The sequence below is a fragment of the Zalophus californianus genome, chromosome 11 (assembly GCF_009762305.2).
Source record: "Zalophus californianus isolate mZalCal1 chromosome 11, mZalCal1.pri.v2, whole genome shotgun sequence".
Lineage (NCBI taxonomy): Eukaryota > Metazoa > Chordata > Mammalia > Carnivora > Otariidae > Zalophus > Zalophus californianus.
The window spans coordinates 29314638-29342031 of NC_045605.1; the positions used below are offsets into that span (position 1 = coordinate 29314638).

The 27394-nt window shown below is 51.1% G+C and overlaps 1 protein-coding gene across 1 annotated transcript in view; it reads right to left on the bottom strand.

Annotated features, from left to right (window-relative positions):
- Positions 1 to 487: 487 nt before the first annotated feature.
- The window catches only part of IGSF9B (immunoglobulin superfamily member 9B), a 59096-nt gene continuing 32189 nt past the window's right edge, over positions 488 to 27394 (bottom strand). Inside the window, exons 16-20 of the mRNA XM_027581076.2 lie at positions 26775 to 26936; positions 26355 to 26400; positions 24266 to 25915; positions 16320 to 16441; positions 488 to 13113 (exon numbers count right to left, since the gene is read on the bottom strand). Coding sequence (XP_027436877.1) covers positions 12905 to 13113; positions 16320 to 16441; positions 24266 to 25915; positions 26355 to 26400; positions 26775 to 26936 — 2189 coding nt within the window. The 3' untranslated portion in view covers positions 488 to 12904. The remainder of the gene's footprint in view (positions 13114 to 16319; positions 16442 to 24265; positions 25916 to 26354; positions 26401 to 26774; positions 26937 to 27394) is intronic.

The following is a 27394-nucleotide window of genomic DNA, read 5'->3' on the forward strand; positions in this document are numbered from 1 at the left end:
TTAAACTGCAACCAGTTTAAGCTGCCCTCCCTCTGCACTCCACCTGTCCCTTATCCTGCTCTATTTTTTTTTTCCCAAAGCTCTTATCACCTTATTATATTCTATGTAATTTTCTTATTGCAGTATTTGCTTATTGTTGGTCTCCCCACCACTAGACTAGAAGCCCTAGAAGAATAGAACCCTTATCTGTTTTGCTCACCGATGGATTCCAACTACATGGAACAGGGACTCACACATAATATACCCTCAGTACATATTTGCTCAATGAATGAAGAGTCATTCCTTAATCTCCAAGCCTCAAATCCTTCCAGAATCAGGTTCAGTCATGAGTTTAAAATTTTAGGGTTAATTAGAGAGACCTAAAGCCAGAGGTGAGATTAGAAGATATCAGAAAATACTTCTTAGGTATAAATAAAATTAGAAAATAAACTTTTTTAGCAAATGTTTATTTATATCAAAATACAAAACATTTGTGAAGCAGAGTAATGTTACATGAGGAGCAATTAAATACTCAACTTCTTTTAATCAGTTTAACTTGCAACACTCCCAGGATACCTTCACTGGCTACACATCTTGTCGTCTGATGTGTCTTTGTCCTCTTTTTCTTTGTTTGTGTATGTACGTGTTTGCTTGTTTTGATTTTTAACTCACTATATGAACATGCAGTGTTACTGGTGATGAGTTGGTTAGTATCCAGCAAGCCTGAAAGTACCAGCGAGCGGAGCCTGGCATGGCAGCCTGAGCCAACACAGGCTGCAGATCCTCTCCCTAATTGAGTTTGGGATGTCACTTGGTTTTTTAACTGGCAAGAGTCTAAGGCCAAAGGAGTCCTTGGTAGCCAGGGCAGGCATTATTGCTTAGGGCCACAGAGCAGGCATGGCTTAGGGGTCATCTCAAGCCGGGTCTTCTTTGTGGTTTGGGAAAAAAGGGGTAGGACAGCCAATCGGAGCCCACCTGGAGAGGTGGCAGCTAGAACAGGCCTGGGGCCCAGGAATGGAGGTCAAGGGACCCTGCAGGAGGAGCCCCCTTCCCCAAGAAAGCAAGAAAGAGCTGGAGAGAAGAAGGTTCCTCCCAATCTTGGCAGTCTGTGATTTGGTGGTTGGAGGTGCCTGCCTCTTAGATGGGCTCTTTATAGATGCTTAGCATTTGGAGACTTTGAGGGAAAAGCACCTGGTTAAGAGTGTAGCTGTTTCCCTACACCTCCATTCCCTGACGGAGAGGAAAGGGAAGGACAGGAAGTAGGGGAGAGGACACACCCCCCCCTTTCATTACAACTAGCCCGCTCCCAGACCCAACCTGGGTCTCCCTTTCAGACCCCCAGTTAGTGCATTCACTTTGGCATTGTGCACCTGTAAGCACACACACACACACGCACGCACGCACGCGCACGTGCGCGCACACACACATACACAAATGCCTGGTTTCCTTGCAGAGTCTACTCAGGAAGCAGAACGGTGTCCCATCTTCACCATCATCCTCTGCTCTAAGGGGTCCCCTTGGCCCACAGGTTCCCAAGACCCAGCCCCAGGCTTGGCACACGCTGACCTTCCCAGGCTTTGGAGAAGAGGGTGAGAGAGAGCAAGAAGCTCAGCAGAGACAGGCTATACAGAGTGTAAGTATGTTCATATAAGGCTTTGGTACAGCACCGATTTAATGTTCTTATCGTTTGATTTCTAAATTGTCTCTTAGAAGAAAAAAAAAAGCTTACTGAAAAAATAGTGTTTTTATTTACTTTTGAGTTACATACCTGAAGTTCAAAAAGTAAGCCTCTAGTTGCCATTCAAATCCACACTTAAAGGTGTTCTGTGTGCAGCTGTACAATTTGTTGGTGTGTCTTTAATAATTAACCAAAGTCAGCCAACCAATACCATGAAGTCAGCTGCCCATGATAACTGACTTTAACCAGTCCATACATAAAGAAAAGAGAGGGAGAGAACACAAAAGCCACCCGCATGTCTCCCACCCCCAACCCCTAGGGGGAAAAAAATCAAATAGAAGACAAAATACAGCAAGATTTAAGGAACCAGTGGGACGAAGGAGGTTCAGTCCAGCTGGCCTCTTCAAGAACAGCACCATAAAGCACCCTAGCGCAGTTATGTGGTAATACTTGACATTCAAGAATGGAAACGAGGTTTGAATGGTCTTCACGAGAAGGCCTGGCATGGGTGGAGAGCAACTCCCAAAGGAAGCTGAAGGAAAAGAAAGAGGTTGAAATGAGAGCAAGAACTCCCATGACGAAACTGATCATCACATCCAGATTCATCAGAAAAGAATTCACACAAAAGGCTACCAGGCATCTGGAGGTATGGAGTTTTTAAGAGGTCTTGGGGAGGGGGCATCAGGAGCCCCTCCCCACCTGCACTGCCTAGCCACCCCCACCCTCTGGGGAAAAGAAATTTATACAAAATTGCCTCCAGGTGTGTGATGGAAGAAGTCTGCTCGGGACAACAGAGTCTGTCCTGGTAGAAGAGAAAAAGCTGAAGGTGAAGGGAACCAAGCATCCCTGGCATGAAGCAGGATGCAGTCCCCGCAAGTCAATGGCTGTGGAGAAGGAGCAACGGGGGGAAACACACGTCATCCATGCCCTCGCTCTCTGGCCCCACAGATGGTAGTGTGGAAATGAAATCTGAATGAGATGTCAAGATCTTTTGAGATTGATGTATACGCCTTGGTAAATGGAGCTTTAAACTGCTATTCTTCCCTAAACCAACCATTCCATCTAAAGTTCCAGCAGTCGAGATTATTCCATAAAGCATTCCCTCCCAGTCCCTGGGCACACTGCACTGTGGCTTACTAAACAACAGATGATACCCCCACAGTCCAGTCTCATGGCCAATCCCTTATGGACAGGAAGAGTGCTGCGCAGGTTCTCCTGTTCTCCCACCTCCCACTTCTTATACTGCCCAAAGTGGCGCAGCAGGGACATCTACAGCAAAGAGGAGTGAAAGGGCTGAGCAAAAAGCCGAAGGGCAATAGACAAAACCCCTCTTCCCCAAGCTCCTAGTTGATGATAAAGGGGGAAAGGCTATGACCCACCCGGATCCTTGGGTGAGCAATTCCCAGTGACTCAGTCTACTCCAAACTCTTCTTGTTCCATCTAGCAGACAGAGGTAGCAAAAGTAAAACAACTCCACACATCCTGCCACCAGCTACCAAAAGGGAAAAGCCAAAATTCAATATCCCTTCTACCACATGGGGACCAAGGAGCATGGCACAAGCATATGGAACAACTCATGTCCCCAACGGGGGCTATGGGCCTCGTAGGCCTAATCGGAGCACCCATCCCACCAACTTGTCCTGTTAACTGAGAGGTTCAAAGACAGGGAATTTTGCTTACTCCATATATAATCAGATCTCAAGCCATTTTGCTCCATGTGCCTTTGCAAAAGGATGGCTCTTCAGAGAAACTGGAGGTCTACATTGGGCTATCTATCCTTCCCCCCTCTTCAGTGTCTATCTTTTCACCATCTTTCTGAGGGCTTATGGCCAGGGTTATGGAAAGGGTAGAAGTAAGCATTACAGCCCTTCCAAGCTCAAAAATTTCAAGGTGGGGGCTACGTCCCTTGTCTTCACTTTTCCTTCCATAAATGAAGAGTCCAACTGGAGGTTAAAGAATGAAATGGGAATGTGGTCAACAACTTTTGACCTTGTATACTTTGATGCTGCTGAGGATTCTTAAGGATCAAGCCTTGAGTATAATGTGGGAAGAAGTAGAGTTTTTTAGAGCAACTGTAGATCTACTGAGGGTACTAACCCTCTGAGGGGCCTGGGATACTAAAGTGATTTATTTTGCTGGTTGCACTGAGTACCAGCAATGGGCCAGGGTCCACAGAGAGAGAAAGGATGACCACTTTAAGAGCAAAAAAACCCAACCAAACAAAAAACCAAAACAAAACAAAAACCAATAATGGAAAGCCCTCTTTGTGTGGAGGCTTGGGTAGGTTGGAATGGGTTAGGATGCGAGCTGGGAAGGGACATAGAATGTGCTGCTTTGTCTCTTGCCCAACCTCCCTGAAAAGTCTTACTAAGAAACATCTGGCTATATCCTCCTTTGGCCTCCTGGAAGACTGCAGAAAACGTTAGTCAAGGATGGACACACGGCCAATTGAACTCATAATTAGAGCCCTTCTAGTACTGCATGGACAAAGCCCATTTTCCTTCAGTGTCCTTGGAAAATGAGAAGTGTTTTGAGCGAGTGATCCCAGGGCCTCTAGGACAGTGCCTGAGTGAATGCCAGAGCCCTATAAGGTCTACGGTTGTGAGGGCAGTAGGGTCAGGAATCAGATTCAAGCTCCACCCCAACCTACTCTTCCCATAAAATCCCCAAAATGTAAAGAGAGCCCTTTCAGTGGCTGGGGCATCTGAGTCCCTTTAATGATCAAACTCCCTATGACAAAAGCTCTTGGATAACATGACACTTTGGTTGGAGAGGCGGGGTTAATATTGCCTTTTGTAGTTGACGAGCAGGATGAGAGCAGAGATTGCAGCCACAAGTCTCTCCTGGCTGCCTGTACCATCTGGCCCCTTACCGGCTTCAAATACATCATTCGGAGCTCTTGGCAAGTCAGAAGAAAAAGCTAGCACCCAAGAGACGATTGTTGAGGCTGCAAGGTGCACAGCCTTGCAGTATATGTGAGGTCTTGAATTCTCAAAGAGGTATTCTTCAGGCCACACAGTTTCCTGCTCCAATGCAAGTAAGCTCCCACTCTCTAGAATCTCCAATCCTGGGCCAAATTCTTTCACTATATTGTTGGGGTCTGTAGGTCCCAGGCCAGGCGGCAGGAAGTTCCACCCAGCCCCATCCTCCCCATCATGCCCAAAGTTCTTCTCTCATACCTCATCTTCCACTCAGTGTCCCAGGACTGGACCATCCCATTTCCAACGACACTTTATTTTCCAATTAAAATAATAGCTGTAAAAAGCATATATATTTATATGAGATATCACATTCACACTGGTTCCAAGAATCTGCAGCAAGAATGACCAGGGTATTCTTCTCTATATCTGAGCCCATGCAGGCAGCCTGGCCAAGCTCTCTCAAGATGCCTCCGTCTCACTGCCACACCCTCCAGGAGTGCTCGAGTCAAGTGCTACAACCAGGACAAGTACTGCTGTAAGCCCGTAGGTAATCCTAACCTTCTCTTTTCTAATGCTGCTGAGCCAGACTCCTCCAGGGGAACTGGGTACCAACCCCCAGCAATAAGAGGATAGATTCACAGTCTTCAACTCTCCGTCCTCACTGTAGTAAGCACCTGTATCAAATCCAACAGCTTCCTACAACCTTCAGCTCACTTGTCCTTTCTGCAAGTGAATTATTGTTTTGCTATTTTTTAAATTTTCATATCCACACATTTCTATCAGAAGGACCCAAGCAACTCTGAACAGAGAGTGTCTCAGAGGAAGAAAGGCATGGAGGAAGGGCAGGGGAAGTGGGAGCATCAAGGCATGAGCTAGTATTCCAGACCACCTGGGGAAGGCAGTCCTGCTCAAAACATCTCTAAGCACAGGTACAAAAATAAAGCAAACTATGACTTCATATAGATATATAGATATATAGATAAGCTAGCTAGATAGACTTTATATAGGTTTTCTGTATATTTATATATGTGCGCCAAGGGCGTGAGCCCCACTCCTCCTGCCCAGCTTGAATTCTGTCTTCCCACTTCCCACTCCCCAGATGCCCCATTTGCCTGAAGCCTCCCACTCTTGACTATTGCATCTGATCCTTGCACCCACCCACCCCTTACATAAGTTCCCCTCTCTTCTTAAAATAGAACAAATTATATGGATTTATATAATTTTATATACAATCTCCATAAAAAATACACTAAAGATGGTATATTACTAATTTCACCCTCCTACCTAAACAGAAGTTGCCTATCAAAGAATCAACCAAAAAGAGGGTCATCTAGGGCCTGATGCTACTCAGACAAATCAGTGTCCTTATAAACCTCTACACACACACACCCCACACATACACCCCAAACCACAAATACACCCCACACCAACACACGACACACATGACAGACACACCCACATACCACAAACACACATCCAACACACTCACATACCCACACCCTAAACACGCCAAACAAAAACACCCATATCACACCACAACACACACCACGTGCCCCCAAAACACCATATACACACCATACCTACTCATATCCACATGGCACACACTCTCACAGCCCATATACTCACATACACAGACAAACCAGACACCCTCATACCCACACAGCATGCACACTCTCACTTCCTGAGCCCAGGAAAGGAACACAGACTAGACAGCTGGCTGGGGCTGGAGACCAGGGAGATGACCTGACAACTTCAGAGGGCCATGTGAGACAGCCCCATTTCTCTGACCCAGCTAGGACCCTGTCTACTCATGACAGACCTCTCATTGTTCACATAGGCAATATAGATATTCATTGACAGAAATGATTGACAATTGCCAAGGATTGCAAGATGACCATGAGGAGGTTTACTCCCCTCCATCAGGAATGAGGCTTCATAGATGCCCTAATCCAAAAGGGAGCAAAAGCCTCTAAGTCCTCATCGCCCATGAGGGGGGCCAGCATTTCCCTCTTCCACCTACTATGTGAAAATCCCACACATCACCCAAAAGCATGCTCGCAGTATTTCTAAGGCTGAAAATGTAAATCCCCCCTCCCAGCCCAACCCGTCTCCCCTCCCAGGTTCCCTTCCCCACCCAACCATCTCCCCACTGTAAACCATGCACAAGTTCAAGATCCCTGGAGCCATAAAGAAGTAGGGTAAGGAAGGAAAGGCCTAATTGGTGTGTATATGGGGTGGAGGTGGAGAGCTTGCCCTAGTTCCTAAAATAAATCCAGGAAACCCAGTGCCAGGGAGAGGTGGGGATGGTGGAGCACACGTCTTTAAGACCAAAAAGAACAGAACAACAGGCCCAGACAGCCATTCACGTCCCCATCTCGTGAGCTGGGAAAGGCAAACAGCCAAGGTACCAGGGACAGGAACTGAGAATCTGTACACTCTACCTCCCCAATCTAGCTCTCCCAGCCAGGGGTCCAGAGCTGGCAATTACTTCTTCAGCCCTCTTCAGAAACCCCAAGTAATACTATAGACTTATCACAGAAGAGAATACCTAAAGTGATTTTAATTGCTGGTTGCTCTCCTACCAAAGTATTTATTAATCAAGATACTTCAACTCTTCCTTCTGTAAGGTGTGGTGAACCATTAATGATATTTGCACTAATGCTTAATTTTTCCTACCCAGAAATCTTTGGGGAAGGAGGGCCTTTGGATCGGACCCAATCTACTGGAAATTATTTGATCAGCTTAAAATGAGGTTATGAAAACACGTCTACCCTCTCAGCAACCCAAAACACAGAGCATGTGGTGAGGATATTATATTTGTTCATGAAAGACTTATTTGAAAGTATAGACAGGGGGCCCAGAAATAAAGCACTGGACCGGTGTGGTTTCACAACCAGTTGGAAGGAGGGGTAGTAATGGATACCCCTCCTTAACCAAACATTAAGGTGCTAGGAGGGCTGAAGTCCCACCTGGGCTTGATTTTTATGGACTTCTTCTAAAGAAGAGATTTTTCATTCTACCTCTCAATCTGAAAGGAGGCAGGGTTGGAGACATCAAAGAGGACAGCAGAATGGCTGGTCTGACTTTAGAGTGAAACTCTTTTGTTCTTCTATGTCAATCAGACTGGTGGCCTTACCCTGTCAAAGGAGGAGAAAGTGAGACCCAAACCTCTAGGCATAAAGCCACTGTGTGGCTTCATGGTCTGAAGGCGGTCTCTGTGCCTCAAGAAGAAAAGGTGACAAATGTAAAAGCAAACCCCAGTTTTTCCTCTCCATCACCAGCAACAATGTCTTACGAGCAGTTCAAGATCATGGGAGAGAGGGAAAGGGCCATCTGCCACTTCTGCTTATGAAAACAAACACACACAGCTCATGAGAATGAATCTTCCTTCTCTGCTGACAAAGAGCTGGCAATACGATGGGGATCTCAAGACAAGTCTCCTAGCTTTGGGCCTGAGGAACCCCTGAAAACAAACAGATGAAGCTGAAGGACATCACAGAGAATATGACCATGTTGGGTTTGGGCACTTCGTGTTGTAGGCTAATTCTAGAAGAAGCAAGGAAGTCCAGCTAAGAAGCAAGACCTCTTCCAAGATCCAGTCTGGGCCTATGTGCCAAGACCCCACCCCTCAGTCTTTTTTCAATGACTGTATCACCCTCCCACACCTGTCCCCCAAATGATCTTCACTGCCACTACTCCACAGCCTGCCCCACCCCAGGCAACTGCTCCTCTTTCTTTTCTTGGGATGACCCCCCAACTTGTACACTGCACCCTTAGGGGTAACTAAGTTATCACATGCCCCGATGAGAAAGGAAAGGTAAGGCTTGATGTCCCCTGGCTTTGGCCTTACTGTCATATATCAGGATCCCCAGCTTCTTTCTACTTCGTGATTGACCTAGCCCCCTATTCCCCTTCCAGCCTTACAGATACCAGGTAAAAGAAACTGGCCTCCTTTCTGTGCTCCAACTCTCTAACTCCCTTTCCTGAAACACCCCACCCGATCAATTCCCTTATTCAGTTTAGATCTGGACCCTCTCCCCAAAACAATAAGCACAGCCCCATGGGGCTCCAAGCCTCCAGACTGCCGGAGCCTGCCTCCCTTTATTTTGGAGAAGATACAAAGGCGGAGCTGGCCCATAAGGTCTGGTGAAAATGTGCACTCTTCCCCAGGGGGAGCAGTGGGGATGCACTCAGGGGAGCCGCCCCTTGCTCCCACCCATCTCTCCCCTTTGACTCCTTCCTACTACTCCCCAGAAATCCCTGTGATGGCACCCAAAGCTCCTTTACATGCAAGCAAAGCAAGCCCAAGATTAACCGTTAGCTTCTCTTTTCTTATGTTTCTACATAGTAATAAAATGTACTTTATGTACAGTTCTCCCCCCAGCCCACCCCAGCCCCCCAGAAGGCTTTTCTAACAAAACTGGAAGAAACAGCTGCAGCCACGCGCACCTCAGCCCTGGATTCTAATCCCGGGGAGTGGCAAAGTCGCCCTGACGCTTTGTGAAGTCTGTTTCTCCCTTGAAGCTACTGTTTTGTCAATTCAGCAAAAAACCAAACAAGATAAAACAAAAACCAAACTAGTCAGGAAATTCCATATCTGAACCCTACCCAGTTTCCTCTGCATAAAAAAAGGCACAGGAAAACAACTGGAATCAGTACAACCCTAAATATTTTAGATCCCAAATCAAAATAAAGACAGAGAGCATTGAAAAATATTAATTACTCACCCCAATCCACCCCTGCTTGAGATGCCCCCAAGAGCATGATCACTGGACACAGGCTCTTCAAAGTGGGGCATAGACCCCACCAGCCCTGTGGGATGAAGCATCCTTCCTATAGAGAAAGTGGAATCTCCAAAGGTCTCTCCTACTCCGCCCCCCATCTCGCAAGGAAAGAAGCTAGGGAGGCAGGCAGGGAGATAGAGTGGTGGGGTTCACCAGCACGTGCTGAACTTGGCCACAAACGACGATCCACACACATGGCCCCACGCAAGCCATGAAACCCACTCGGTGTGGTCAGCCAGCAATCAAGAAACAGGATTCGCCTTCTCCTTATTGCTCATTTATTCCCCAAACAATTGCAGTCTCAGACCCTCCTACATACTTTCAGCTTCAGGCTCCTTCGAGAATCACGTTACCCTTGTCCCAGTCCGCAAATCGCCTAACCCTGAAACAGTCACAGTTTCTGGTCAGGGTGCAGAATGAAGGGGCAGGCAAAAGTCTGAGACACAGGAATAGGTTTTTATCTGAGCTGCTTCTACTGCAAAGGTACCAGACCATAAAAGAGGAAGTCTGGAAGACATTTGATCACCCACAGAGTGGAGCGCAAAAGTCGTAGGAAGCTCAAGAGTGCACATTGCAATTTTTCAAGGGCAGAGTATAAAGGACATTTGTTCCCTAGAAATGGCTACACCCCCATCACACACACGTGCACAACCACACCCTCACACACGTGCACGCACCTAGCACAGAAGCATGTTCCTGCAACATCTTTACCCTCCATCACGTGGACAGAGGGCACTATATTCTGCCAATTTCCACCGCAGCCCTTCAAGGAAGGACTGAAATAGTTGCCGGGGGTGCAGAAAGGCTGCCGGTCTTCAAGGACACTGTCGCAAGAAGGAGGCCATCTTGAGAGAAGTGAGTGTGAGGCCGTTGAGAGATACTTCGGCTGTGTGTCCTTTCCCTAGCCTTGGGGACGCACCAGCACAGCTGCCACTCAGTGGCCAGCAAAAAGCACAGCTCCCACCATTTGGTCTGATGTGCTGAGGTAAGGGGCACTGCCAGAGGAAGAGAAGACAGGAGTCAGCACCTTTGTTAGCCCTGGTGAGAGCTTGCTGGTGGGCCCCTCGGGAAAGCACAGCCATAGTCTGAGGCACCTCAGCCCAGAGGTTGGCTCTCGGCCTTGTAGGACATTCTAAAGAGGCAAAGCCTTCCACCTCATCTTCTCCTCTTCTTTGCTAAGCTCAGCACCTGGAACTCCCAGCACAAGGCTCAGAAAGATTGGCCCAATTCACCCTGAAGTCCTATAGCCCTGGCATCCCACATTCACATTTCAGCCAGGATCCGCCCTGCTCGGCAAACCACACACCCACAGGGGCTACAAACTGACCTGGTGTGAGACCCCAAATGCCCCAGGAGAGGTACTCAGCGAGTCACTTGTGGGACATGGTGGCAGAGGTAGTGCTGCCTCGGAAACCAGATGGAGTTGCCCAACCTCTGCTTTTCCATTTCGCTGGCTGCCACCTGGTGGTAAAGTGGGGGGTCTTGGATGCCCAGAGAAGGGTGTTAGCCCGAAGGTCCAGGCTCCACCCCAAGGGCGCAGGCCCAGCCCAGAAGAATGGAGCAGTCAGCAAGATGAGGACCAGAAACTGCCCCTTCCCCCCTGGGTCACAATGACTCATCGCCCTCAGAAATGAACTCTGGTTGTGTGACATGTGACAGAACCCCAACAGCGGAGTCGGTACCCCCTCATTAGGCGAGAGAAAGGAGGCACCAGGGCTTGTGTGGCAGAAAAGAATCCACTCCCTAAGATGGAAGCTCCCAGCAAGGAGCAGCTCCCCAGCTCTCAGAGCCTCCGCCTGCCGAGGTCATCAGGGCTAAGCCACTAGCAACTGCAGTGAGACCAGCAGATGCCTCTAGTGCTTTGACTTGGCCAACATCCAAGCAGGCAACTGGGGAGAGGTAGATGTCCCCAAACCCGCCAAGACAACAGCACCAAGAAGGAAATACTTCATGGAACCTGAAAGCCACCTTTCCTCCCAGGCAGCCAGAGGGTAGGCTCCTGCAGAAGAAGAGGGGAAAGAGCAGGGGCACCCCCATTCGTCTTCAGGACCTTCTGCTCTGCTCTTGGGCAGCATCATTATCTCACTGGAAGAGAGAGATGCATCTTTAGTCACTGGAAGACAACCTCACAGAAGCTTCTGGGTGCTAAGAGTTCGAATTAGGACAAGATTTTGGCAGAAAAAGGATCAGAGCCCAGGCCCTCACCTACCACCCCTTCTACCTTCACCACCCCCCCGCCTCAGCCAGTTCCACATAAATAAAACTGAGGAGGACAGAGGGGATCCAGAGTGCCCCCAGAGCCTGGAAGCCTGGGGCACCCTTGCTTCATCTGATCCCATCCTGTTGGAGCTTGGGTCCTCGGGATGGAGGAGGGCCCAGGGCAAAGAAGAGTCTGCAGGCAACACGTGGAGAGATGGAAAGGAGCCAGCCGCAGGCGGGCTCCCCACAAGTGGCAATTAATCAATCTGGGGAATTAGCTCCCACAAAAGGAAAGGAGGAATCCAATCAGTGCCTTTGGAACAGTCCTCTGGAGGGTGCCGAGCCAGAGGCAGGATATAAATAGAGCCGCAGCAGCTTGGTGCTCAGCACAGATGGCTCCAGAATGGGAGGCCCTTTGGCCGCAGGGCTCCCGGCTCTGGCTGGACTAAGAGGGACTACTGACGGATGAGCTCGAGTTTGTGCATCAGGACCTGCCTCTTGGCCCCACTGCTAAGCAGCTTCGACTGCCGTAGCATGAGCCAAACTGTAGAAGAAAGAAAGATACCAGTCTGGCCCTTTGCTGGCCACCCTCTCTTCACCCAGGAACCAAGAAATAAAGGCTTGTGTTTAGTTCTGTGGTAACTCATTACAGAACCCCCCAAAGCAGGCAGCCAGCAGTCATGGCAAGCCCCATTTCTGCTCTGGACGGGAGAGGGTAGAGAGATGAACGGTGAGTTCAGCCGGGAAGGCATGAATCCTGTTTCAGGAGGAATAACACCCAGGACAGACATCAGGACGCCCAGCCGGCTCTCTGCCGGTCCTCCTTACAAACCCCTCAAGTCGGCTGCCCTCGTCCTCCTTCCTTCACTGACCACAGAAATAAACAGCACTTTGCTTCAATGTACATATATATATACATAGAGAAACCCACAAACTACATACATATGCATTTGTATCTATATCTATATATATGCAGATTTGGAAGATGGGATGGGCAGTCCAGCCCCCTTCCAGGACTTGAAAGCCATTGCTTTCCCCTTCTTCACTTCCAAAGGTATTTGAAGAGGTCAGAAAAAACCAAGCCAGTGAAGAGGGGAGGAGGCAGATCTCTCCCTGTCCCCAGTTCACTTCCTGATCTCTACCTACAGGTCTGCCCCCGGCCCGCTGTCCCCAAAGCGAGACATGCTGGCCAGGATTCGGAGGCTGCACTCTCGCTAGAGAGAGAATGAGCAGAACAAAGATCAGAGCAGCCCGCGAAACTGCCCCTCTGCTGGCACACCCTCATCCTCCCTCCCCTGCCCCTCAGCCCAGAGCCCTCTGGGACCACTTAGAGTTGCGCCGCGTCACAGCAAGGTGGCGTGGCCGGGGTCGTCGTGATCCACGCTGTTGAGAATCGCCGTCTGGTCTTCCGGAAGCTGGCGGTGGCACAGGTCTGAGAGGCGGGCAAAGGGGTCAGGCCGAGAATGTCTCTTCTTCTTTCGGAGGCAGACGGCTTCATCGGGCCACAGAACCTGGGAGTCTGGAAGCTGCTGAGCCTGGGAGGCAGAACCGTCTAGGGAGAAGGGAACAGGCACACCAAACAAATGGGAAGAAAATAAAGTGGGTGAAAGGGAAGGTGGTAACCTCACACGCTCACCTTTTTCATCTGCTGAGACATATACCCTGGCATGAAAATGAGGCAACTGCAGCAGAGAAGCCCCGTCCTCACCACACCAGTGACCCATCAGTCCCTTTGGCCCAGCCGGGGCTGGGAGCCCTGTGGCCAAAGGGCCTCCCATTCTGGAGCCAGCTGTGCTGAGCACCAATGACCCGCGTCTGCTCCCCTGCTCATACCGAGAGCCAAGAAAGCAGGATGGGTCTAGTCCATCGGCATTTCTTTTTTATCTTTTATTTAATATTAAGTATTTTTATTTAAATCTGTTACCTAGTGTTTCTAGAATTTTAATTTTTATTAGAGTACTATCAGTATTTCTTTTAATGCCTCCCGGGCACCAAGCATCATTCCAGGTGTTGGGGATCAGGGCTTCTAAGAATGGGCTGGAACTCAGTACGTTTTCTTCACCCCCCTTCTCCCCCAGCAGTGATGGACTTTACCCAAGATTTCCATCCTTGCCATAGAGCCAGGCGTGGCCCTTCCTACACTGCCAGGGCCACTCCTCTGTCTCACGGCTCTTCGGCAGATACGGCAGTGAAGTGCTGGGTTTCTAGAAACTATGCTTTAGTGTGGGGTGAGGAGGAAGAGATAAACATTAAGGACTTAAAAAATACAGAAATGTGGAGCGCCTGGGTGGCTCAGTTGGTTAAGCGACTGCCTTCGGCTCAGGTCACGATCCTGGAGTCCCGGGATGGAGTCCCGCATCGGGCTCCCTGCTCAGCAGGGAGTCTGCTTCTCCCTCTGACCCTCTTCCTTCTTATGCTCTCTATCTCTCATTCTCTCTCTCTCAAATAAATAAAATCTTTAAAAAAATAAAAAATACAGAAATGAAATTTCCAGATACTGAAAGCCCTACAAAGAAAGAAGAAAAACAGGACCATGTGAGAGCAAAGGACTAAAGCACAGTTCTACTTTCACGTGTGAGTCTTGAACGATGATGAGACTTCTGAAGCTTTGGGGGAGAAGTGTTCCCAACAGAAGGAGGGGCAAAAGTGAAACCCATGGCTTAAGAGCCAACGTAAAATGTTTCAGAGAAAGAAGGAAGGCTACCATAGCTGAAGCAGAGCAAGCAGAGGACAGTGAGGCAGGAAAGACGGAGAAGGGTATCATAAGGAGTTTGAAATCTGCTCTGGTTGCAGTGGGAAGCTTCCGGAAGGTTTTCATCAGATGTGTGTATGTGCACATTGCCATGAATGAAAGGCCATGCTGTTACATTTTATAAAGATCACTCGAGTTGCTGAGTGTAGAATATACTGTAGAAGGAGCAAGTATGGAGCAGGACAACCAGTTAGGAGGCGACTGCAATAATCAGGGTGGGAATCACAGTAACACAGACGAACTCACCGTTCGTCTCTCTACCCTCTCCCGTCCAGAGCAGAAATGGGGCTTGCCATGATTGCTGGCTGCCTGCTTTGGGGGGTTCAGTAATGAGGTGGGAAAGAGTGGTCAGATTTGGGGAGCCTGTGTGGCTCAGTCGTTAAGTGTCTGCCTTCGGCTCAGGTCATGATCCCAGTGTCCTGGGATCGAGACCCGCATCGGGCTCCCTGCTCGGCGGAGAGCCTGCTTCTCCCTCTCCCACTCCCCCTGCTTGTGTTCCCTCACTCGCTGTGTGTCTCTCTGTCAAATGAATAAATAAATAAAATCTTTTAAAAAAATAAAATAAAATAAGAGTGGTCAGATTTAGGATCTGCTGTAAAAGTTGGGCCCAAAGACCTTACCAAATGGATTGGACGGGACACGTGACAGCAAGAGAAGAAGCAAGGCGGAAGTAGCCCGAGCAGCGAGGTAGTTAGTAGTGCTATTTAAGAAGCTGGGGAGGAAGTGAGGAGAGGCAGATTTGGAGAGGATAATCAATAAGTCTATTTTGGACTTTTCAAAGGCTTACAAAACATTTAAGTGCGTGTTCAGCAGGCAACTGGAAATACGAGACTCGAGCTCATGGAAGAGACCGGGGCTAAAAACAGACATTTGAGAGCCATCAACATATTACAAGGAACAGGATGGCATGACAGAATAAGAGGGAGTATAGGCATCTGAGGTGGCTCTTTCTGTTAAAACAAAACAAAACATAGATATGTAGGTAGGTCGGTATATTGGTTCTTCAACTGCAATGGGCTTGAGGGGGTTGAACATTCAGCTTTGGGCTCCAATTTCTCAACCAAACCCTAAAAAAATCATCTTCCTCTTTTCTGCCTCAGTACTCCCCTCTATAAACAAATAGGATAATAGCACCACCCAAAGGCTAAGTGAGAAACAGTGCTCACTGTCTTCTGAAGATTCCAGGGGCCTCTGTAGAACACTTTTCCATAACCCAGTCTCTAAAGAAAGTTACTCTCCAGTGGTTATTAAAGATCTGCAAGGAAACTGTTCAGCTGTCTTTTTTTGACAGCCTGTGACAAGATTCCTAAAAACCACTGGTAAAAAAAAAAAAAAAAAAAAAAAAGAGTACATGATAAATACTAAAGAATTTTCTAAGTGTGAAAAAGGGCTGAATCATTTTTACACTATCTTAGCAGCTACTGATCACTGTTGGATATAAATATCAGATATATTTCAATAGAAACATCCTTTCTATGATAAGGAGATTTCATTCTATCTCACTGAGAAAAGTTTGGTCATCCTGCAGAGGCTGGGTCCATGCCATGATGTCCCCTAAGCACTGAATAGGATCCCATAATTCCCACGTCCAACTAGAAGGTCTGAAATAATAGAGGAGAAAAATATAAGGAAATAGGGATAGGTCCAAAAGGCATATGGCAGAATGAAAAAAAATAAGATACTACTTATGTTATTTAAAAATGCATTAAAACAATACAATGTATTTTCGAGAGGCGTATGCCCAGAAAGGCTCTGAAAGCATGCATACTACCAAGAAGGATGGATCCCAGGAGAGAGGAAACAATTGGGGGGACAATCAGAGACTTTATCTTTCTTATTTTTACATGAAAATTATATTTATGTATTACTTGGTAATTAATATTAAAAAGAGACAATAACATAAGCTGGTGGATTTAATTCTAGAGAAAACCCAAGGATGGGATCCTGAGCCAAACAATCCCATAATAACGGCAGAGAGAGGGGAAAAGAGAGGATCTGCCATTTACCGGATCGTTTCTTTGACTTCGAAGAGCCCTTGGATGACTTTTTGGGCTTCTTTATCCGTTGGTATTTCAGAGCCTCCAGCCTCTCAGGTACAGCAGCATTCTCGGGTGCAGGTGGATGTGTTCTGGAAGGGACAATTAGAGAGGCACAGGTCAGCTCCCAGAAGAGGGAGCTTCTGAAGAGGGGCTGGAAGAAAACCATACAGCCGACCCACAGGAGGACAGAGTCCCAGGTGTCCACAGTGGTTCCTTGACACCTGCCTCTTGATTGCTCCTGGAAGAGAGAAAGGCCGGTAGAAAACTCCAGCAGTGGGAGGCCTGCCTCAGATGGAAACCAATCTGTAGAGCAACCAGGAGACCTAAGAAAGGGAGAGACAGACTTTAATAGTGAGCCTCATCACATGCCACTCAAACCGGGAGGAGGAAGGTCAGAGAAGAAAGCAGCTTCACTGCCCAAAGTTGTTAGAAATCATCACGACCTTTAAGTGAAAAGTAAAAGGGTGGGTTAAAGCAGGAGGTGAGGAACCCCATCCCAGTGAACTGTCCACCTCCAGAAAAGAGAAGGCCAGGGCCAAATGAGAAACCCAATATCCAGTGAGGGGGAGGGTATATAAAACCCAGCTTCACTGGGCTTCTTCCCCTCCGTCCACCAGAGTGAGGCAGAACCCCAGCAGCTAACAGCAACAAATACTTGTCATCTACCCACATTTCAGCAGGGGGGATCTCCCTGGACCTCTGCAGACTAGGCTCAGATGTCATCAGTCATGCATGAGAATAAAAGAAAGTGGAAGTAGATTACGATGGTTAGTGTCCAAATCTGGCAGCCTTGCAAAGCCCTTGCCTTCGGTAGCAAGTGCCCAAGTGAATCTCTACATCTTGAGATTCAGTAGAGAAACGGGTTGGGAGAGACGCCACGTATGTCGGCCTCTCCTTCTCCCCCAGCTGCGGGGCGGATGCTGTCATGTGCCTAACGGATCAACCATGAGGTTAGAACAGAGCCCACAATTCCCCTGGAGCCTGAGCAGCCCCTGTGACAAAGGGGACCAGAGGGAGCTGAGAGGACGAACTGGCTGTGACAACCGGTGCATATTGGAGAGAATTTTTCAAGAGTCATAAAAGAAAATCTAGAAGACATGTTATCAATGTCATTTCTTCTCAAAGTAAGCCAAACTTGGAGCCTGAGGAATAAAGGCAGAGAGGGAGGAGTTGCTCTTTCCTTCCCGCCAGGGCTGGCATTCGCATACCATCAGGGGAGTAGGGACATTCTAGGGCCATAGTGCACTGAGGTGAATCACACTCTTCCTCAGTCCCCACATCTCCCTCTTCCAACTCCATCACATTGGTTTTGGGTAACTCCTGATTAAAAGGAGGACAGCCAACCCTGTGAGGGGAAAAGAAGTGCCCAGTAGTGAGCAAGCAATCCAAAGCAGCACAACAATGACAGAGGGATGGGGGGTCTGCAGCCCCATCTCCCCAGGTCATACTTGTGGGGATGAAGGAAGAAAAAACTTACAGACTAATTGTTGATAAGCCTCTGGTCTCTCAGGTTTCCTGCATTAACTGGCAATGAAGCAACCTCCATCTTCTTTAATGGATGTCATCATTCCATAGCCTCTTAGTAAATAAAGTATCAGGAAGCTCCTCCAAAGTTCAGGTCAGAGACAGCTTCTAGATTTTCCATATCCCCCTGACAGCATGGAGCTCAAGGGCCCCACCTACACACACACACACACACACACACACACACACACACACACACACACACACACACACACACACACACAGGCAACACATGGTCTCAGACAGAAGTCCAACGCACCATGAGAAGTCAGGTCTTCCACCCCCAAAGACGCAACCTGCAAATTCCCCGTCCCCTCCTCCTTCAGACTCTACCCACAGAGATCCTACACAGCAGTGGCGGCGGCTGCAAAGGAATCTGGAAGGCGGGCAAAGGGTGGAGATGGCTAGGGTATGAGGGAGCATGACTCTGCCATGCTAGCGGGATGTCCTCACCCCCTTCTCATCCTTGACTAGGGCTTCTTCAGCTACCTAAAAGGAAAATCAAAGGTATGAATCAGCCGTTCAGTTTACCTGTCTCCTGGTCCTGGCCAGCCTCTTCAAAAAGACCACACAAGGTGAGCGACGCATGGTCCGAGGAGGCATATGACAAGGAAGTGGCCCCGGGGCGCAGTGTTTAAACCACAAAACCCAGGGTGATCCAGGAGGGCATGAGAGAAACTGGCTCAGAGTGCCCCAGAACATTCCTAGGGTTTCTCCAAGCCAGGTGAAACTTCCAAGGATGTTATTACTAAAATTAACATACCATTACCTTTATCATTTCTGTCACTCAGCATTGATTTACCACTTACCATGCCAAGCACTGGTCTATGTTCTCTACGATAGTTTGTGTTCATCCTTACAACAACCCTAAGAAGTAAATACTAGACTGATCCTGTTTCTCAGAGGGAGAAACTGAATGCGTAGGGTTAAGCAGCTTGTCTACTAATCCAGTTATTATGTGACAGAGCCAAGACTCTCAACATTAGGCTAAACTGCTCTTCCAACTTCCTCCTAAAGGAAACAGGCCCAGAAGCTATCTAGAAGAAAACAGTGCTCCCACACTTCACCTGAGCGGTAGTCACTTCACCCTGCTGCAGTAGTCCCTGACATTCTCTGCTTCAGTGGCACGGCCAGAGTAAGACAGACCAGGGATGGGGAAAAGCTGGCTGAAGTTATATCTTCAGGCAAAAATTCCCAAACAGTAATGATCCACTGAGGAGGATAAGCCAATTTTCCCTTGTGAAAGAGCCAAGCTCCAGCCCTTCCAGGACACCTGCTGTCCACCTGTTTTCACTTTGAGCTCAGTGCTCAAACACAGGAACAAGACAGAAGGCTCCTGGAGGCACCAAGACACTCTACCGATGCAGGAGGGAAAAACAAAAGCAAGTGTCTGGAAGGATAGGGTGAAGTGGGGAAGAGGGGGCAAAAATGGATCTTTATTTTTAACAAATTATACAGAAAAGACATATGTGAAATGTGGCCCAACGGACTTTACCTGTAGCATGTAAAGCCCTTTGGAATCAAATTGTCTCTCTTTTCTAGGAAGGGTGACCTTGTCTGCAGTCAATATCAAGCCCACAGGGGACCTATCAGATAATGAAGCTTTTGGTGATGCTCCCTGTCAGACAGTGGAAAATTGGGTTAAGCAACCTCATCCTATCCCTGGAATAAAGCTGGTAAGTGAATCTGAGGTTGACCAGTAGGTTACTCTGTTAGAACAGCATCCAACCCTGGGCTTTCTAAGAAATGGAGGTCACCGTTCTCTTCCCAGTCCAATTCAATTCTTCTAAAACATACAGGAATCCAGCAAACTCTGGGGCCCTCCTCCTCACAGGAAGTAAGAGTATGAGGCCTAAAAGCCTAGAGGTTTTTCTGGATCTTCCATGCCATATGGAGTTCCCCCTAAACCCCAGTTCTCTGTCCCAGTGATGTTTCTCTGTGGTTCAGAACTACCAAAAACTGCCTGGAATTTACTCTCTCTCTCTCTCTGTTTTCATAAAATCCATACAAAACCCAAATCACAACCATTTAGCCCGGGGCCTTGGCTGCTTAGCTCTGTGCTTACCCAGAATAGTGGAGAAAAGACACAGACAAAAAGGTCCAAAAAGTCAGCAAACCACGGGTCAGAGAAGTCAGAATCCATTGGACAGTTCCTGCCCTTACTGCCCAAGGGCTGACCACTCCAACAGTTGGTGGCTGCCCCTGTGATTTAAGGAGAGTTGTCCTCCTCTTCATAACCTCCTGACAGCAGACTCTGCTCATCTGACCTTAGACCATGGAAGGGGGACGAGGAAATCCACTTGTGTATAAGGTATGGCCGGGAAAAAGGTCCCCGCCCCGCCATTCTCCACTTACAAAACAGAAAGCCAGGATTGCAGAGGTCAGCTCCCACCCAGCTGTAATGACAGATGACAGCTTTCTCCGGTGGGGTCAGGGGACAAACCCAGTGTTTGGCCTCAGGGCTTGGGAGAGACGTGTTTCCAAATGGGAGCTCCTTCCTACGGTCCACCAGTAAAAGGGGGGGTGTCCATCCACCCTCCCAGACCCACCTGATCAGAGAGGCCAAAGTCGGCACTAACAGGGGAGGGGCTCGAGGGGGAGGTGAGAAGAGAACTGTTAACTGGTATGAGACAGGAAACCGAGAAAACCGCCGGCCTCCCAGCCGGCCCCAGAAATGGCAGGTCCACGCAATACAACTCCCCGCTCTGAGATGGGAGTTGGGAAGAGGAGAAAAAGGGGAGAGAGAAAGGAAGGGGGGGGAAGACCACTGCAGGTACAGGGGGGAGAAGGAACAGGAGAGAGACTGAAGGAAACAGGAACAGAGCAAGAACGAACGTAGACAAGACGTGTCACATCTTCTCCAAGCAAGACCGAGTGGAGACACATGCAAAGGCGCAGCATGAAGACAGCGTCTGAAGAGGAGCCTGACGCCTCCCAATGGCCCCAGCAGCTACCGCGCCCGGGGGAGGCTCTCAGCAAGCAGGAGTGAGCAGTGGCTCTTGCTGCCCAGCAGCATCAAGATCTAACTCCGAGGCTGCGGGGAGCACGTTATTCTCCTAGGCTGGGGATGCTGGCCAGGCCCCCAAGGAACCAATTTGCCCTCAGCGCTGCCCTTGGTTTCTGGGTTTGCCACAGCAGGGACAGTATGACAGCTCAGCTCTCAGATCTGGCGCAGTGGGGATGTTGTGGAGAGAGGGGTCAACAACTGGGTGAGGCGAGTGGCGGTAACAATGGGGAATGGGGTCCAGGCACTTTCCAGGAGTGGAGTGACAGCTGGTCCTTCAGCTATCACCTCTCTGGTGACAGAGGGGTCATAACTGGGGTTCAGGGAAGGAGAGCAGGGAAGGTGGAGGATGGTGGAGGATGGTCCAGTCATTGTCACTCTGGGGCGTCCATCCAGCAGGCCCCAGGAGGCCCCTCATGAAGGTAGGCTCATAATTCCTTCCTGACACCCTCCCTTCTCTCTCCAGTGCTAATGGCCACAGTGTGGCACCCAACCAGCCTCAGACACAATCCCAGGGCCTCTTGGCTGTTAACAAGTTTATAGCTGCAGATCATAAAGAAATGGCAAAGCAGTCCAGTCCTCCTTATGGGAAGCCACTCTTCGGACTGAAGACTTATAGTCCTGAGTTAGGATCATCAGCCACCCTTGACATTTCTAGGTGGGCGAGGGATGCAGATGTTTCTCACCTAGAGAAACCAGGAGGCTCTCCTGCTCCCACACTGCTTGTTCTCAGAGGTGCAGGCAAGTACGTCCATGGCAAAAAGAAGCATCTTAGTCACCATGAGAGACAGTGAGTCTCAGGTGACCCTAAGCCTCTATAAGAGACTTGCTACCCCTCTAAAATGGCCAAGTTCCCAAGACCTCCACCTGGAAGAATGCCAGAAGAGGACCAGCCTCGGTGGAGAGCAGAGGAAGTAGACAGTGCTTCACCGCTCAACTTCCTCCCACCTGGGGGAAGCCTGTCCTCTCCCCCTGGGGAACTCCTCCCAAGACCCTAGAGCTGTGACCCAAGGAGATCAGGAGTGGCTACTACAGGGATCTTGAAAGCAATTTGAACCTGAGGGCGAGGTCCACATCTCAGTCCTGTTACAACCAAGAACAGGCTACTGAAGGCAAGGGACATGGGAAGTGGGGACATTCCCCTGCCCTTGCCCTCATAGAACTACAGGTGACCTGGTCCTGAGGATGACCCAGCTGGTGAGGGGAGGAGCTGGGCCACACCCCAACCCTGTGCTCCTTGAGAATATTAGAAAGATCCCAAGAAGACTGTGAGGGACCAGCAACCCCAGAGGAAGATCTGAGTCTCTGGGGGGCTAGGATGGAAGTGGGGGGGCACTATGCTGGAGGGTGCTGGGAAAATATGGCAAAGGGCAGGGAAGGGGGGGGAATTCTGGATCTGAGTGTGGCCCTGATGTTTCCAGAGGTGCAGAGATGCAAAGCGGATCGTAGGCATTCTAGGCCCCTTGGGGTGCATGCAGGGTCCCAGGGGACTTCTGTGAGAGGCCCTGGGTGTGTTGGCAGCAAGTGTCTGAGTGAGGAAAACTGCAGGGAGGCTCTGGGAGAGGCTTGGCATGTGGGGTGGGGGTCGGAAGCTTCAGCTAGGCGGTGCCCGAGCGTGGCCTGGTGAGGCTGTTGGAGCAGCATGATGTGGGGAACCCAGAAGCCGTGGCATATGGAGCAGCGAAGGCTGCTGCCCACAGAGGGGGTGAGGGGACATGGTTTGGATTCCCCTGTAAAGGAAGCAATGGCCCTGCCAAAGCCCCGTCCGCCTGTCCACCCCCCGCCCCGCCCCGGCCGCGGAGCTCCCTTACCTATTGAGCTGAGGAGAGGCTTGTCTCGACAACACTGCCCAGATAGCTGAGATCAATCAGAAACAAAGCAGTTATCAACACGGGCCGTGGGGGAACCACCCACGCACACCCAGAGGGGAGGAGGGGAGGAGCACAGGGGCCAGAGAACCACAAGCGAGGCCAGAGAATGGGGTGAGGGGAAGGAGAGGAGAGAGACAGAGAACCAGACGGCACGATGGACGAGGCAGATGAGCGCTGCACAAAGCACAGACGACAGGGCTGTGGCGCACAGCATCTCCTGCACAGACAGAGGCACGGGGTCCCGTGGGCGCGCCAGGCCCGGCGTCCTAGCTAGAGCTCTCCTCCACCTTCTCCGCCCGCCAGGACCAGGGGCCAGTGGGAGGAGAAGCTGTACTTCCAGGTACCAGAGAGGGTGGGAGTACGTGGGGCAGGGGAAGGGCGCTGGGCTCCCTCCTCTCCAACCACCTCCCATCCTGCCTACCACCGGGCCAGCCTCCTCTGGAACACTCTGCTCCCCTGCACAGGCGGCCACATCAAGAAGAGAGACCAAAGGACGGAACCAGAGAGAAAGAGAGAGAGGGAGGGAGGGCAGCAGGGACTGGGGGCGGGGAGGGGGGCACTCCGGAGATGTTGCAAGCCCTTCGGAGCAAGTCGGGCCAACCCAAAGAAGATGGAGAAGGAAGAAAGACAGACAGAAAGAAAGCCAGACTTGAGGAGGAAGGAAGGGAGAGGGGGAGGAGGAGGGAAGGGGGGGCAGGGGAAGAAAGACAAGAGAAAAAGAGGCACAGACGGGCGTCCAGGCCGACTCTGGTACCTGGAATACCAGCTGCTACAGTTTAGAGTGTGCTCTCTCAGGCAGGCTGACCGCAGGAGCTTGTCTGTCTGTCTGTCTGCAGCTTCCTGCGAGGCACACAGGTTGGGGTAGGGTATGTGGCTCCAGGCACACAGTTCACAGGCCTGAGATTTTGCTTCCAGTCTCCAGGATGTGCCCCCTGGAGAGCTTGTGGGAGGGGGCTCCCCCCACTCACTAGGCTGCTAAGGCAGGAGATTGGGGGCAGGAGACTGGGAAGAGGAGCCCCAGGCCTGGTGGCCCAGGGAAATCAGGCTTCAGGGTCCTGCTTAGCAGGGAGGATGGGTCAGGGGAGGAAAGGAGGCTGGATACGAGGTCTCTGGGTAAACCCTGGAACCACCCCCAAAGCCAGGATCACAGGGATGTGGAGAGCTCTCCACTCTAAGTGTAACTGAGGTGACCACTCACTCGGACACACCACGTCCCCCCACCCCTTGCCCATGTGTGTCCACTCCCCATCACCCTGGGGGCCTTCTGAGAGCTCTGGGCTGGGTGGAGAGGCTCCCTCGTGCTCCTGGCAGGGTACCTGGGCAGGTAAGCCCCACCCTCAACCCCGTGACCACACCCTGCTGATGCCAAGACCAGAACTCTCCCGAAGGGATGCTGCAGCATGTCCAGACAAGCCCTGTCATTTGGGTTGATGGAAGGGGCGGAGGGTGGGTAAGGAATGGGGGGTGGAAGATGACCAGGTGGAGGTGGGCAGGAGAAACCAGCTCACACTCACCCTGAAGTAGGTAATGGCGGTGGGGGGGGCTCTGGTCTGAGCAGTTCCTCCCCCATCCTTCGAGGGGAAGGCGTCTGTCCAAACACATCCAGGTTGTCCGCAGGCCCTGCAGGGCCCGGCGGAGGGGAGGGGTAGCCTGTGGCCAGCGTGGTGAAGCCCATGGTGGGCCGGTAGCTGGGGCTCCCGCTGCGGCTGCTCTGGGAAGGGGAGCCCGTGGATGGCGTGGACTTGCGAGAGAAGCTGACAGCGGCCGGTGGCTGCAGGGTGATCTCCGACATCTCCGCCTGCTGCAGGAGGCCCGGGCGAGGCCGGGCCCGGGCGGCAAGCTCAGGAGAGCCGGTGCGGGAGCTGAGGGGGCTTTGGGTCAGAGGCGAGAGCCGGGAGGGCTGTAGCACCACTTGATGTAAACTGGGCTCGGCGCGCCTGGCCTGCCGGGGGCTGGGCCGGGGCCGGGGCTGGGGCTCGTACCACCGGGTGTCCAGGCCAAATGTGCTGGGGCCGCTGTGCCCCCCCGGCTCGGCCGGCTCGGGGTAAGGCAACACGGGTATGCCCATACCTTGGCTGGTATGTCTTAGCTGCCCTTGGCTCACCAGAGGTTGCATAGGTCTGTCCTGCCACTTAGCGGAGGTGGGCACTGGGACGGGGCCTCTGCCCGGCGACTTGCCTGCCCAACCCTTTGGCGCCTCCAGAGACAGGATGCCCGGGTAGGCCGCGGGCACCTGCAGGGAGGTGGGGGGCAGTCCTCGGGGGAGGCAGGCCTTGGGCTGCAGACTCTCCGCTACATCACAGGGGTGCAGCTGGTGGGGAAACATCATGGCCGGGGTTTCCAGTCCCCCAAAGGGGAATTCTGGCCGGCCCCAGGGCTCAGGGGAGCGCCCTCCTGTGGGTGTCTGAGTCAAGGGCAGCGTGCTGTTAGAAGCGTTCTCTCCGTTTTCCTCAGGAATGGTGGGGTGGCCGAAAGGCCCCTCAGTGTGCAGGGGTGGGGAGGACATGACCGAGCTCAAGGGGCTGCCCACTTCTGGCATGTAGAAGGGTGGCGGCTCCACCTCCCCAGGGCTGCTGCTGCTGAGGTACCCATAATACTGGCCCTGGTGGAAGGGCCGGGGGGCGGGAGGTCTGGCCTGGCCTGTGGCCTGGAGCCGACCTTCCAGGCCGCCGGGGCCCTCCAGCCCACGGGGCTGGAACCGAGGGCTATATGCTGGTGGTGGCAGGTAGGACTCCTGGCTAGATGACAGAGGGGTCAGCTGGGACTTCAGGGCAGCCACAGATGTGGGCACCAGCGGGTCCTCGTTCTCCTCGTCTGACTGGCGGAACTCGGGGTACATGTCCGTCTCCTCAGCAAAGGGAAAGCCCTCAATGCGCCTGCTCTTCATCGAGGGCTCCATCTCAGAGGGATCCATCACGAAGCGGCCGTCAGGGCCTCTGCTGATGAGCTCAATGGGCGTCGTGGCCTCGGCCTCCGCCTCAGCCTTGGCCACGCTGTACTTCTTGCTACTGATGGCCCTCTTGGTCTTCTTGTACAACGACAGCTCCTTCTCCCGGGTGGGACTCAGCATCCTCTTGGCCGCCGGCTGGCCTTGGTCATCGGAGGACTCCGAAGGGGCCCGGAGCGTGCGGATGCTCTCGGGGCTCACCTTGCCAGATGACAAGCTGTGGGGGTGAGTGAGGGAGCAGGAGTGTGAGGTAGGGGACATCTGCGCCTCCTCTTATTTTTCTCCTCTTAACGAACAACCACAAACACCTAAGATAATACTCAAAAAAAGGGGTGCAGATGGGCTGCACATTTTGGCGTGAAATACTTTGGCCAACGCTCCACTGTCTAGATGCGTGCCGGCCGTTTTTTGAATGAAGACCCACATTTCCACCTTTCATCCCGCCCTGCCCTTCCTGTCTGCCCCGCTCTGTCCAGCTGCACCTCTAACTTCACTGTCTACAGTACTGCCCCCTCTGTGCAACTTAAAAATACCATGCAGATCAGTGGGCAGCCAACACTTTAGAGATACTGGTCTGGGGGCCGAGCGGGGCACACCACCTGCCTGTGTCCACCCTCCACCCTCTGTCCACACAGCACAACAGCGGAGGCACTTACGGAGACTCTAGGCTCTTTCTGCAGTGAGTGATGGAGAGTGGAGGATCTGGAAGGAAGAAGACGGGGAGGAGAGCCAGCTGAGGCCAGGGACACAAAACTCGTCTCGCGTGCCCACAGGGCCCAGAGCAAAGCCACAGAAGGGAGGAGCTCCTTCCAAGGTTAGGTATCTTTGGGCCCAGTCCCGAGTCCCATGCCCACCACCACAGACCTGCCTTCTCTCACATTCTGGCCCCATCACACCTTCCCCAGCATCCTTCTTCCTTACTCCCTCTTCTAGACCAAGGCCCGCTGACAGTCCTACCCATAAGACCCCATTTCCCTATTTTCAAGGGGGCCTCTGCTAAACGTGAGCCATCTCTTCCAATGGGGAGCATTTGAAACTGGGCCAGGTAGAGCAGGGCGGTGGGGGCAGACACCCACCTTTTTTGCGCTTGAGCTTACGCTTGCGCTGCTTGTTGACAAAGCAGGCGGCCAGGGTGCTGAACAGGACGGCAGCTGCCAGGAAGCAGATGGTAGCTACGATTCCAGCCAACACAGGCCGAGCTAGCCCGTCATCAGTCAGGTCCGGCTGTGGGAAGATGTCTGCAGGGCGGTGCAAGGAGCATGCATGATTCCTCCCCTTGCTCCTGTAAAAGCCCCCACCTACTCTGACACCTAGCCCCCCAGCACTCTTCCCTACCTCTGCAGAACAGATAATGTTAAGGCTCAGGCTCCATGCTCAACTCTAGCACTTGAAGAGAGACTAGTTTACGGAAGTCAAGTGATCGCTACAGAGCTTAGACAGAAGGAATCGCATCTATGTCTTACCCCATAGCGGTAATAATTTCGGTAATGATGTCTACCTGGCTAGTGCTTTTTGCAAAGGGTTCTCATGCATACTACCACACACCCTCACATGAGGCCAACAGAGCACATGCCATCGCTCTCATTCTCTAAGGTAAAGAAAGTGTTGCTGGCGGAGTTTGAGCGACTTGCTGACATAAATATTGCCTATCAGTGCCTGCACCATGACACCGTACCTCTGGCCTCCTGTTAGGATT